Source organism: Panthera uncia, chromosome D4 (assembly GCF_023721935.1).
Source record: "Panthera uncia isolate 11264 chromosome D4, Puncia_PCG_1.0, whole genome shotgun sequence".
NCBI classification, from domain to species: Eukaryota; Metazoa; Chordata; class Mammalia; order Carnivora; family Felidae; genus Panthera; species Panthera uncia.
This window is the reverse complement of record NC_064807.1, coordinates 64,960,023-64,974,315: the sequence shown is the minus strand read 5'-3', so window position 1 is coordinate 64,974,315 and position 14,293 is coordinate 64,960,023. Positions and strand designations below refer to the sequence as shown.

The 14,293-nt window shown below is 37.9% G+C and overlaps 1 protein-coding gene across 2 annotated transcripts in view; it reads right to left on the bottom strand.

The window, feature by feature from the left end:
* The window catches only part of SLC44A1 (solute carrier family 44 member 1), a 201,708-nt gene that overhangs the window by 32,251 nt on the left and 155,164 nt on the right, over window positions 1–14,293 (bottom strand). Inside the window, exon 16 of one of the 2 annotated variants that reach the window (XM_049627330.1) lies at window positions 11,888–14,288. The exons of the other annotated variant lie outside the window; for it this stretch is intronic. Within the exon in view, the coding sequence (XP_049483287.1) occupies window positions 14,265–14,288 (24 nt within the window). The 3' untranslated portion in view covers window positions 11,888–14,264. Of the gene's footprint in view, window positions 1–11,887; window positions 14,289–14,293 lie in introns of those variants that run through there. 2 annotated transcript variants of the gene reach the window in all.

The window sequence follows — 14,293 nt, the reverse complement described above, 5'->3', positions numbered from 1 at the left end:
TTTATGTGATCTTGTAACCCACAACAATGCTTAATTTGTTTAAATCTAATTGTGTGTGTGTGTGTGTGTGTGTGTGAAGTCATTATAATTTTCTCTACATAAGTTCATGTCCTCTGAAAACAGAGATAATTTTACTTCCTACTTTCTAATCTGGGTGCCTTGTATTCCTTTTATTTCTTTTCCTTCCTGAATTGCCCTGGGTAGAACCTTCGGTACAATGTTGAATAGAAATGGCAAGGATAAGCATGCTTGTCTTGTTATTGATCTTAGGGGGGAAACTTCGAGTCTTTCACCACTGAATAGGACATTAGCTGTGTGGTTTTCATAAATAAGTTCCCCCACTACTACCACAGTGATTTCCCCCCCAAATGCACAAATCATCAAGTATTCTAGTTTAAAATCATTCAGTGAGTCACCATTTTCTTCAGCATAAAATCAAATCCTTTAGCATGGCCCACAGGACCCTCAAGGTCTGACCTCAGTTGAGTTCTCCAGTTTCATGTCTCCATACCCATTCTCTGTACAGATTCACAGACACGTCATTTCTTCATACGTGTTGTTCCCTCGCTTCTTTACCTTATCACATCCTATCTCCCTGCCCCTCCCACCTTCAGGGAGTCTCCGTGCTGCTCCTGAGCTAACTCCATTAGAGTGTCTGGCACACTGTATTACAATCGTCTGCTTACCCCTTGTCTTCCTAAACAGACTGTGAGACTTTGGAAGGCAAAGACCGGATCTCTCATTTCTGCATCCTTGGCTAATATAGGACTTGATAAATGTCTTTGGGATAAACGAAGACTCCTTTCTGTTTTTTTTTTTAATACGTAAGAATGTGTCTTGTAAGTCCTAATAGAGGAAGATCTGGGTAAGGATGAAGTAATACATTCAGTTAAAGAATCAGGAAGTTATAACCTGGGACTTTATCAGCTCAACACCTCAAATCCCAATTTGAGAGCCATATGCAGATTATTTTGCTTTCATAGTAACTTGAAGAGTGTGTACACTAACTTCCATCAAATAACAAAATTCTACTAATTTTGGTGTTTTCCTTTCTTTTCAGGTTGCCAGGAAGCTCAAAATATTTACTACCTTACTATGCTGTGACAATTAGTCCTAGAGTATAGCATATTTGTTTCTTCTTGCTTATGCCTTTGTTTTTCTGTTTTTAATAATCTTATTGTATATATGCATTTTTGGCAAAAGTAGAGAATAGGTAAATATACAAATACATCAAAAATACTGCATTATTTCTTATTAGCATAGAAGTGCACGGATGATTAAGGTGACAATTAGAACAGAGTTACAGCCATTAAGACAAAGTTTGCCTGCAGTTACTGAAGCTGCATAGTCATTGTTAGGTCGGGGTCTCTTAACCAGCAATTAGGTAGATTTCATTCATCAGGGAGTGAAAAAAAATAAGTATTTTTGTTGGCAAAGAGAAGTATTTTCAGACCCTCAAACTCTTTTCCAACTGACTCCTTCTTAACAGTACAGACATTTTGCATCAGATAGCATTGAGAAGAAAAGGTAAATATTTCTGAATTCAATTAATCAGAGTCAGAGCCTCTAATTGGCTCTAATGGATGAACTTGACCATCAGGTGCAAGCCCCTAACTTTAAATGCAGAGGCGACCTGCACCACCCTGAGTATAGGCTTCCATGATTTCTTTTTCCTCCCCCCCAGATCTAGTTGGTCACCAGTCCTGTTAGATTTCTCCCTGGAATATTCCTCTTCCCCTCTTACTCTCTCCCAGGTCTCCCTCCTCCTGTCCCAGGCTCCTGATAAATCTTGGTTCAGGTCTGAATGCACATGCAAGACTCCTGTATCCTCTCCAGGGTCACCTCTTGCTGCATATCCCCATATTCTTGGTTCAGAACATGCTGGACAACTGGCATTTTCTCATGTTGCTGTACGATTACTGATGTTATTCCTCTGACTAGAATCTTCTTTCCCTCCACCTCCCCTCCCATCACCTGGCTAATTCCTGCTCATCCTTTAAGGCTCGGTTCAGGTAGCTTCTCCTAATGACCCCATACTTCCCTATGTGCTCCCAGAGCACCCTGTTCTCATCTTAACCCTCACTGCTGTCTATCTCCCTCATTAGGCTGTTAGCTACTTAAGGTAGGGAGTGAGTGAATATTTACCACCAAATTCCCGCATTATAAATCTTGCTGACCAGAGGAGGTCTCAGGAAATGCTTGCTGAATTAAAGTGGACACAGCGCATTGCTGTAGACATGCTGAGTAAATGCATCTGAAATGGGCCTCACTTATTACATTTTCCACAAAAATTTTCCTCACCAACTCTCATCAGACTGTTTTCTTTTCTTCCTTTTTTTTTTAACCTAATCCTTCTAAATTTATTAAGTCCTTCTCACTCCTTCCCCTGATCTTTCCCTCATTTAATTAAAAAAAAAAAATCCTTAATCCATTTGTATTTGACTTAGATTCGCTGTCATTCTGAAAGCCAATTGTTCTAAACACCATTTATTGAGTGAATTCTTTCTTTCCTTATTCATTTGAGGTATATCCTTAGCTTTTATTAAGTTCTTATAAATAATATGTTTTGGGAACTATTCTTCTACTCCATTAGATCTATTACCATATGGGTTTAGTTACTGTCATTTTATTTCACTTACCTAGCTATTTGCTTTTGAATGTGACCACATTTTTTCATATTAAGAAACTCTAGAGGAATATTTTAAACATAGAGATAAGCAAAGAAAAAATTAAATTATTCATAATCCCATAACAAAGAGATAACCATAATTATGATTTTGATGTAAAAAGGGTGGTTTTCCTAGCTGCCTTCCTCTTGACATTCTCCAATACTCTAGAATGTACTGGTTGATATCATAGCTGGCTGAATGTTCCCAGGGGCTTGTGTACTCTGTTCTCAACATCAGTGAACTATTCATGGTAAGAGTCAGGTGTGTTTATTCCAACATGTTATGCCAGGTGCAATGGGTTATTTTAATGGTATGCTTACTTATGTAATATATATTGATAAAAACTATGGGGGCCCCTGGGTCGCTCAGTCGGTTGAGCATCCAACTCTTGGTTTCGGCTCAGGTCATGATCTCAGAGTTCGTGGATTTGAGCCCTGCGCCTGGCTTTGCGCTGACAGTGCAGGCCCTGCTTGGGATTCTCTCTTTCTCTCTCTCTCTCTGCCCCTCCCGCCTCTCTCTCTCAAAATAAATAAAACTTTTAAAAATTAAAAAAAAAATGAGTATGAAGAAAGAAATTTCTATGAAAACTAAGTTGAATGCCTTGGAAAGACTATAAAGATACTAAAATTATTACTCTCAACTGTGTGAAAATTATAAAGAATAGAAATTATAAAACTCTGGGAGTGCATACTCAGCTGACTTCATAAGCATGTCTAAATTCCTAATCTACTTTTGAAAATCCATGATTTCACTTTATTAAAGTTTTGGGTGGTTATATTATTGGTGTGGTTAAATGCAAAAAAAAAGACAACAGACAACTTCAGAGGAGTCAGTCATAAAAAAGAACTATACCTATGTCAAAAGATTGGCCAATGAATGTTTACTTGAATTTAAACATTTTTTTCTTTAATAATGATTCTCCTTGACCACATGTTTCAATTAACTGATTAACTACCAGTGCTTATGGAATTGCTTCAGAGAGCACCTACCATACCTTCAGTCATTTAAAAATACATAAGAATATGGATTTTATATAAATGAGATCAGGCTGTAAATACTGCTTTATCCCCCCTTTCATTGGCTATACTGTAGACGTTATTCCAAGTCATTAAATATTACTCATTTTTAATACCTGCCTAGTCCCTCCTATTAAAGTTCTATTCAACTCTTCGTTTTTTTTTAGACATGTAAAACCATGTACCTTTCTTGATTTCCTCTTTGCAGGACTGACAGAACACTTGGAGGTCAATCTTATGCTCATCCTTGGGTTTCTTAAACAACGAATCTCTTTTTCTCAATTTTCATTCACATTTTTAATTTTGGCATTAAATTGTTTTATTTTGTTGTAAGCTGTGACAATCCTTCCTGGCAGGTGGAGAGTAGATCAAACACAAACCCCTAATATCCTGCCTCCAAACGTAAGGTTATATGATGAGTATGGATGACTAAAAGCCCTTTTGTTTTTGCCTTGAAGGCAATTACTTACTGTGGCCTCTCTAGTCTGACATACCTGGCCAGGGAGTTATAACTACCTAGAAAGCTTTAAGACTGTCATTGAAAATGCTGATAAGCCCATGAAATGGTCTAATAGCTTAGCTTTGCGTTTTCTGGAATCCTAAATTTCACCTAGGTGCATCTTCTAAAGTTATTTTTCTCAGGATGTGAATAGTAAATGCATACTATGAAACAAAAGGCACAAAGCACTTCTTACTTTCACTGCTACTTGCCCCACCTAAAAAAATAACGTGTGAAGAGGCACTGATTAGTTTCACAGCACTTGATAGGAGATCTAAGGCCAAAGAGCCTTGCAGGACACTGGCTTCTTTCTCAATTTTTCAACACCTGTAAGAGCTTTGAGCTATACAGCTATTTGAAGCTCAAATTTTAATCATAACTTACATTATTAATGTAATAACTTACATAACTTACATCTGAAGTGTGTAAGTAGTATGCTTCCTGAAAGAAATCCCGTAGGTGTTTTTTTTTTAATTTTCTAAAATTTGAGGTTGAATACAGAGTATATTTCCATAGTCAAACAGAAAAAATTTCTGGGTACCTTTTAGGAGACGTGAGGCTTTTTGCATCTCTTTAATCTCTAGGTGGTCTATAGAACAAGAAATTATGTAAACTTACATCAGAATGACCCAAAATATGAATGAACAGTCCAGACTCATTAATATTCTTCAGTATCTCAAGTACCTCCGTTGTTTGAGGATGCCTCATAAATGTTCTAGAGCAACAACTTTTGGCAAGACGGTATAGATCAACAGCTGGGCTATGATCTGGGCATTATTCGCATTTGCTCATGAAAAGCAGTCGGTACAGAAGCCTCTCAAAAAAAGGCCAACATTGTGAAACAAATTAGGAGAGGTTTATTGCTATTGAAAACAGTCTTCTTCCACTTACGAACATCCCTTCCTTAGTCCCCAGTATCAATCAAAACATGGTTAATGGGGTGCCTGTGTAGCTCAGTCGGTTAAGAGTCCGATTCTTGATCTTAGCCCAGCTCTTGATCTCAGGGTCGTGAATTCAAGCTCAGCATTGGGCTCTGTGCTGGGCTTGAAGCCTTGTTAAAAATAAATAAATAAAATAAAATATTAGTTTTAAATGAGCTTGACTTTTTCCAAACTTTCACGGGGCACAGCATAAATTTCAGCACACCAGAGTTTCGCAAACCCACTAACTTAGCACAGATCCAGGTTTCAATTCGTGGGCAGGGCACCGTACCAGGTGCATGTGTTTTCTCTGGTAAATGTTATCCAACAGGCTTTTTTCTACTCTACCTAATGACTTAATTCAGCTGCAATGGCAGCCCAGACTCAAGCCCCACCGGGCAGTGGATGAACTTTGTACTTCTTTAGTTTGTAGTACATTTATATTTTGTACTTCAAGGATCCTAGGACATGCTGCAAGTTGCTAGAAAGGAAGAGCTTGGAAATTCTGGGGCACCCTTGCAGCATAAGGACCTAATCTGAAGCCAAGATGTTGCCCATGATCACTTTCTATTGAAGAGTAGAATATGCCACCCCAAAATAGGACGGTAGGATTTCAAAACATGCTACCCCCAAATGCCACTTTGGTATATTGATCATTTTGAGCTACATGTAGGTACCCGAAAAAGAGTAGATGCAGGGAGAGGCTTTCTCTGAACTCTCCTTATCTGCCTAAAGACAGATCCTCCAAAGGACTGTCGTCAAGTCCCTTCTTGGGAGGTTCATTAACCAGGGAGAACTGACTCTTATCACAGGAGACAAAAAGTCGACACCACACCCAGGCAAACTTTCTCACAAACTATCTCACCTCCCCCTCTATTCTTCCAAGGGCCCACGCATCTTTCCTAAAAATCATCTCCTGTTCCCCAGGAGGCTTACCTCACCCCTTGTCTTTCTCTGGTAAGATGGTATTTAAGCTTGAATTCTAAGCCACCTGAGGGAGTTACTCAATTTTCCCTGGGCATCTCCCATGTATACATGAGGTATGCATGTTAATAAATTTCTGCGTGTTTTTCTCATTAATCTGTCTTCTCTTAAGGAGGTCTCAGCTAAGAACTCAGAAAGGGGGGGGGGATTATTTTCCTCCCTTACACTACTATTAATCACCATCCTGGTCATGGGAAAGTGTTCCAACACAGTACACAATGACATTCTTTCCTATAAAATTTTATTTATTACATAAAAAATTCTATACATTTGTTAGACTAAAATACAGTTTTCATTATAATTCTGGCAACTGAGTCAGTACACAGAGAAAACTTAGCATTAGATCAGCACTTTTTTCTATTTCATATTTCTGCACAAGAAAAACATTTCAAAGCTCCATTTCATATCGGCTCATTGTACTCTGAAGCCAGCTGGAATTTCATCCAATTCAGAGCTCTTGGAAGTTAATTTCCCAGCAAGATTTGATAACTCCAGAAAGTTAATTGCTTAATATACATATTTTTAAAGTCCTCTGAGAGCATCATGCTCTGTCTGTAAAGTCTGCACTGTGTCAATAATGACAGTCACAAATAGTTGGGCTACCACCGTGTCTGTGGGGCATGTTCAAGCACCTACATGTTTGTTTCCCCACCTGAATACAGTGTAATGACACTGTGATAAGAAAAAGCTCAAAATAACACTAAGGTAAAGGATCCTGAACTACGGAATTCATGGAAGGCTGAACTGTGATCCTACAGTTCATAATGGACAGACAGGACATGGTACAAAAATTCATTCTGACACTATGGAATAGGATGCAATGGCAAAAGAAAAAGACAAAGACAAAAAAGGCAGCAAGTTGAGAAATATGCGGCACCACAACATACTTCTCATGCTGTGTCACACAGCAGTGAGAAATAGGGACACACTGATGCGTGTTTTGTATTCCTATCACCCCACACATTGGGCTGGGCCTGACACGATGTGAAGGCTCAAAGCCTGAGAGGTCTATAGCAGGTCCCTATTGCACTGACTTGTCTTAAAGCTTGGCTGCCTATTCTAGGGGCTCTATTCTAAACTCCAGAAGTTTGGACGGGTTGTGCCAGCAAGTACTTAGAGTTGGGCCTTTGGTCTTCAGAAGATATGCATTTGTCTTTGGTTGTTTTTCCAGAGCCCCTGTCATTTTGTTAGGTGCCTTCCACACTTTTCTCCCCACCTTTCTGGTTTGTTAGTTGTAAAGTTTTTCCTCTTATAATCAAATCAGCTAACAACCCACTGAACTTACCTCATGGGGTTACAAGACCTGTTTAAAGTGCATTCAGTGGTCAAGAATATTCTGAGACAGTATAATTGAAACTTCTTTCTATTACGGAGCTGCCGGTACCCTTTTGTAAAAGGGAAGGAGTCAGAAAACCTCAACAACACCACATAACCTTGTAGTAAGCACTAAGTCAACACAGAAGAAAGGTAAATTTCCCCATGCCAAGTCTCTGAAAATCAAATCTAGCAAAAACCAAGAGGAGCCAAAAAGAACTTCCAAGTACAGACTACTGGAGCCCAGAGGACAGGGACAACTTACTAGTCTCTGTCTCAGATCATCAGCCCCCAAAAGCTGTCCTGTTACTGTCTCATTCCTGTGAGGTATCTAATACCATTTAGGAATCCTGGCCTGATGATCAACATGGTAAATAAAGAGAGTGCTCACATTTTCTAGTGGCAGGTGGCATGGTCCGTGGGCTGCTGGCTGTAGCATCATCTCAGTTCTGTGCCCATTTAGTCAAGTCTTCTGTTCCATGCCTACTTTTTACTCACACGGAATGATTTAACACAAATTCCTGAAAAAAATAACTCAAACTATATTTCTATCTGACAGGATGGGTGAATCAGATTCAGAGGTGAAGATCAGAACATTCTAAGTTATACACATCTACGACAAAAGGAATATCAAATGTAGATACTTACACTGGACTCAGGCCCTTTTTCACCCGATATGGGAATTTCCACCCATGGTCTCTCCATTTGCTACTGTAGAAGGTTCATTAAAGCTCTTCTGGATGTGAGGGGTGGGGTAGGGAGCTGACTTTTCTCCTTTCTTCTCCAGCCAGTTATGAGATTTCCATTGCTTTCTTCAGCTTGAAAAGGTAGGTAATGGTTTGATGTCTGACTATAAATCATGACTCACTGGAATCAAACCTTAACAGAACTTCAAACTCCTTTAAGGATTTCTGCGTGCTTTTTTAAGGGCCCTGAGGGCCCTCCATGTAGACACAGCACCCCTACCTAATAGTATGGAGCAGATGTGAAGAAATCCACGTGCTTCCCTAAAGAAGCAAGACAGGGTGGGTGTGGGGAGTGAAGGCACAGTCTCATTGGAAGAGTGGTCAGAAGCTGCTCTAGTGGGTGACTGGAAAACACTCAAAGCAAGAAACACTTCCCCGATTTAAGTGGGGAGGAAAACAACTTCTGAATTCCCTCCTCCCCATCCCCAGCATCTGCTTCTCCAACTTTCCACTAAAACTTTGTCAACTATGAGCTAAAATGAGTTTGCTAATTTTTCATCATCTTCAATTGTTCTTGGTCATGATGACTGATATATTTTTAGACAGTGATCTACTGATAACACTTGTCGTATCTGAGCAACAATAAAAAGAATCAATCAATAATTTGTAGATGGCTAATTATAAGGGTTCCTTCCTTATTCACTGTCTGGATTTTCTCATCCATGGCAAATAATGTGGTAGTTTGCCAAAATCCATCCCCAACACACACACCATCACACCTCCAAGGAAAGAAATCTCACTGTCTTGAAGATTCAGTGTCGACCATTTTGTTACTTTTCACATTAGTGCGGTTTCTATTTCCAAAACTGGTACTAAATGAAAAGTCTTAAGTTACACAAATGATTCCAGGTCAGAAGTTGGTAGGTGCCATCTTAAAAGTATTTTTAGTGGAGTCCTAATCATTACTTTATTTCAAAACATGTTATCAAACCAACTTTAGAGCAGCCTTTGATTTGTGTGCACGAGGCCCTAAGGGGATGGTGGGGTGGAGGCTGGCAGTTTGAGGGCCCTGAAATTCGATTACCATTTTAAATGTTCATAAATGTGCTATGTGCCTTTGAGAGAAAGGCAGTCCATTGCTTTCATAAGTTTCTCAAAGGGGCCCACAGTCCTCTCACAAGATTAAGAACCTGCTTATGAATATCAAATATTAAATTCAGGTCTTAGCAAATAAAAGTCAAAATTTCCTGAAACATTTGGGAATTACAATGCTTTCATATTCAGCTAGGTCTTGACTAGACCTTGAGTAACCTAAAAGCGTTATTATTCTCAATGACCTGGCCTGGAGTATTTTTTTCCTCAGGAAATCATTTTAGTTGTAAAACTGAGTATCAAAATGGAATAAAATAGCCTAATATTTTGGTTCCTAGTAATTTCATATCTTTTCCACAAATTTACTAATGAATTCCTTTAGAAAATATCAAACTTAGATGTTGCCCATGTAATTTACAAAAGTGGTAATTGTTCATGCAATATTGAAACTGAAACATAAGTTTGACTTTTTTTTATCCATATAAAAATCATGAAGATGGGAAGGACGAAAAGCTACTGTAGTATCTCCCTAGAAAGGTTTTCCACAGAAATTCTCAAATTTAAAAACTCTGCATTGAAGCTTTCTATAAGAAAGACACTTTAAAAGATTTGAATCTTGGATTAAAATTTTCCTCTTAAAACTTGTAGAGTAAGAATTTGGCTCACATTTATGAAGTTTGAATGGGGGAAAGTGTGCTATTTTAAATTGACAAGTGTATGCAACATGTTTAGTTTTTTGTTTGTTAAGTTTGTTAGCTCTAGATTTTTCTCTTGGCACACTCAAGGGTCCTGGTTTCAAAATTTGGGCTATGTGCCACTAATCAAAGATGAGCTAATTTCAAAAGCGGCCACTGTATGTGAACAGTACCTACCCTTCAAAAGGGCTAATATGCATCCTTAGTACACAAAGATGCATGAATATGCATTTAAAGCAAAAGGAATTCTATGCTGTGAATTTATAATATGCAAATCTCTGCCTTATGTGCATTTACTTTTGAACTTGCAATTTTCTAATATATATTCACGGACCACATCTTAACTCTAGGCAAGCTGTTATAGTGCACTCCTATCTGTCAGATGAAATGTATGAAAAGAATACAGAAATTAACTGTGGCAGGTGCACTGATAAGCCTCCAGACTCTGAGAATTTTTTTTTTAAGTAGCAATAAAAAAAGCAATAGAGAACTTATCGAAAGGTGAAAGCTTAAAGTGTTTTCTGAAGGAAACTTCTCATAGGCTACCTTAAGGCTACTGGAAACTCCAGAAATTCAAATGAGAAGGTTACTGACCAAAGATAAACTAGAATGTTCAAGTCACCATAATTGGCAGCTCCATTTTTGGAATGGACCCCATTATTTCTATTTTGCAGGTGGGGTGGCCTGGGGGACCCCCTTGAAATGGCCTTTATTAGCTAGTGCTGGTGCATGGTGCAAATGGTTGAAGCTTTGGAGACACTGATATGGCCTGATATTTGGTGCCTGCAGTTCTGGTGGGAGAAGCACTACTCTCATGTAAAGCAACAGCTCAGGACCAGGATAAAGGAAGGGGTCATCTCCTCACTACCCTTACTGGGATGAAATCCTGAAACTGCCCTGGAAAGACAAGGAGCCTTGGCAGATACCAAGATCAATGGTATTGGGAATCAGCAACTTAATGTTCTTTGCTAAAAAAAAGAAAAAAAAGAAAAAAAAATACCTAAGAGTAAGGGAGCATCTCTACAAAGGAACTTATTTCCAGCATAATTTAAAAATAACAATGAGTGCCTCCTCCCCAACCAATATGGAAAAAGTTTGGGTACCAACACACAGTTAAGCTACTTAAACTGCAGTAACGTAGGACTTAATCGTGCTATAGGATAGGATAGAAGCTCTAATCCTAAACATTAAGCACTGCATTAAATGGTTTAAAGGAACAACCTGCTCTGAGCTCTGCTCATCCATGCAAGGATTATGTAATCTCAACACCCTAGCTAAATTCCTAATGTTTACCTAACGCACTGGTTAAGCCTCCATTAGAACATAGGTTTCTTGGACTTACACCGAAATGTAACCTTCTCCCTTCCATACTACATTATAGCAGCACTTACTATTGAGGCGGGAGCCTAGAAAGTCTAAATCATGTACCAGAGGCTTTTTCTGATGGCAGAGCCCACAGTGATACTCCGGCCACCACGATCACCATTTACAATAGAGGACCCTAACTAGAACTCTGGAGATGTAAGTACTGAACACAATTTTGAAGATCCATCACAGAAAAAGACAAAAACCACAACACAGAGTCGATGGCTTATAAAATTATTCAGGTAACCACATATCACAGATAATTTTTGTTCTTCATCTATTCTTCTCACTTGGGCAGAAGATGGAGGCAGTGAGCGAGTAGCAATAAGGCGGCCCATAGCTAGCTGAAGAATGACTCACAATGAATGAAAGAGGCAGCAGGAATATCCAAACATAACCTCAAACCATTTAAATATTGCTAAAAAGCCTCTGTGAGGCTTTATAAAATGTATCAAGGAATGAAGCTCATATGAGAGTGATATTCTATATATTAAACATCTCTCTGTGTGTGCCTGTGGTAACATATATGCACCTATGCATATATCTACTTAGACAGCACACAGATTCACTCAGGGAAAACAGCCTGGCAGTTAATTTGGAACTCAAATGACATGGTTACACATAGATCATAATTTCTAAACACAATGTTAGTAAAACGAAATTTATTTGTAAAACAGGACCTGTTATATAAAATGGCACACAATCAAGTTATACAAAAATACAAAATTTCTTTCTGATTACAGTTCTAGTTGCAAATGATAATTAGAAAGCATTCCTGGTGGCTTCCAAATAGCTGAGATTGCGAGCAAATGGAACAGGGAGCAGCAAGAGTCCATGATGCTGGGATGTCCAAGTGAGTAGAACCTAATTTCCAAATTCAAGACTTCCATCAGGTCACTTTGGAGGGACATCTCCTAGAATAGCTAGCTCCTAGAATGTCTTCTGTTTTGATACTCATCTTCCAAACTTTTTCCAATCCTAAATTTAGTTCCCAATGTTTCTTAATGTCCAAAATCTGTGTGGCTATGAAACAGAAGGTATTCTGAATTTCCTTACATGATTTGCTCTCTCATCTATTTGGAAAATTGTTAGTTACATAATTATATTTATTCCATTTCAAATGATATAAAAGAGTACAATGATACCGTTTGGCGTTTGGCGATGTTAGATGTTAACTTCTGGAGAATTATTGTTTCAAAATAGCTAGTCTCACAATGTTGGTTTCCCAGGTCTTGCCAAGATATGAGCTCTTAACTGTGTGTGTGTGTGGTTTTTTGTTTGTTTTTTTTTTAAAAATCCAGACTCTTATTGCAAATATTCTGAAAAATCAGAAATATTACATGAGCTTTGAAAAGAAACCAAGGCATTTAGCAAATTTTAGCCTAGCTAAAGAACACGGATACTTAAAAAAAAAAAATACAATTTACCTTTTGCAGCAATTTAAAGGTCTAACCCTTTGAAAGGAAGCACATTAGCAAACAGCTGCTTATTAAGCCCTAGTGACATTAATTGTATGCATTTCCATCATACCGGTCTAATTCACTGTCTAATTCTGGTAGGAGGCAATGCTTTCTTTCAAAAGATTCTTCTTCCATGGAATGATAAAATGCTGAGGCTTTTTTTTTTTTTTGTACAGAGCCTGTATTTAGTGCAATAAGTTTAAAAAATTTGCTCTGAAATATTTACTTTACATTAACAAAAATAGCCTTTTTTAAAAAAATTGTAACAAAAAGGAGTTATCGCATAAACAGATCATGAATTATTCTTAGCAAATTACACTTTTTTTTTTTCTTAAAGCATTCACCATTACAATAAGCAGAACAATGGAATATTAGCCATTCATATCTGGTAAGCTTTAGGAATTAAAAAAAAGAAAAACAACAAAGAAACAAAAAAACCCCAAACCCATCCCCAAACAAAAAGAATGTTCGACTCTTAGGATCAAAACATAACCAATTCTTCAGTTAAACATTGTAGAATCTGGATACTGAATGAATTGCCAAGGAGAGGAGCACCTGCCAGTATGTTTTCAGATTTCATAGCATTTGAATAAAATGGCCATTTAGCCCTAAGCCACTGAAGTTCCTTAGAAGCAGAAGCCCAAGCACTGGAATCTGCAAGGCTTTTGTGTTCCAAGTTTCCCTTCCTTCTTTATTCCTCCCAGCATTACTTAATCTGCAAATCAATACACAGAAACTTAATGGCTAAACTCGCTGGGTGCCCCAGCTTCCCTTCAAATCAGGCACACAAATGTGTGGAGGATGCTACTAAAGTAAAAAATGAAAGAAAAGACAAACTATAAGAACAAAGTTTGCATAAGAAAGATTATCTACCCTTTTCTTTTTAACCTACTCTCTTATAGAAGCTTAGGGTAAACTACAAATACCTGAGGAGTTGGTTACTTTTTAATGTTGGCTGACAAATGCATGAGAGATTATGAAAATTCCCATATTGAGTCCACTTGTATGTTTCTAAAAGTAAAATGACATGGCTTCTTTGATTGGGGAAAACTGATTGGAGTAACTCCTTATTTATCTGAAAGCATATGCCTAGTCTCGTCCCACTAGGACTTATGCATCAGTAAAATAAGATCTTGATTTTATGCACACATCAGGGAAATCACCCCTGAATAAACTTTAGACAGAGAATTCGGTACAATAATTTTATCTCATTTAAATAACTAAAGTTAAAATCTCCTCTAAGTTATTAAAAATGTTAATCAGATATGAATCTTAACATTTCCATTAAGACAATTACAATTGAAAACATTAAATGACGGCAGTTGCCTTGTAAAAGCCACCCGTATGAAAGGAGTACATGTTTGACAAAAATAAGCATAAAAAAGGTATTAAATCCCTGTTCCTTTTCTCTGATTTTGGCTGATTATGTGTGTGTGTGTATATACATATACATATATATACACACATACATATACATATATACACACACCCACACACACAAATACATAGTTATGTGTATATATTGTTTTGGAATGTCAATGGGTTCCATAACGGTCGGCTAGGTTCAAGCAGAACTTGCTCCCGAAGCCTAGA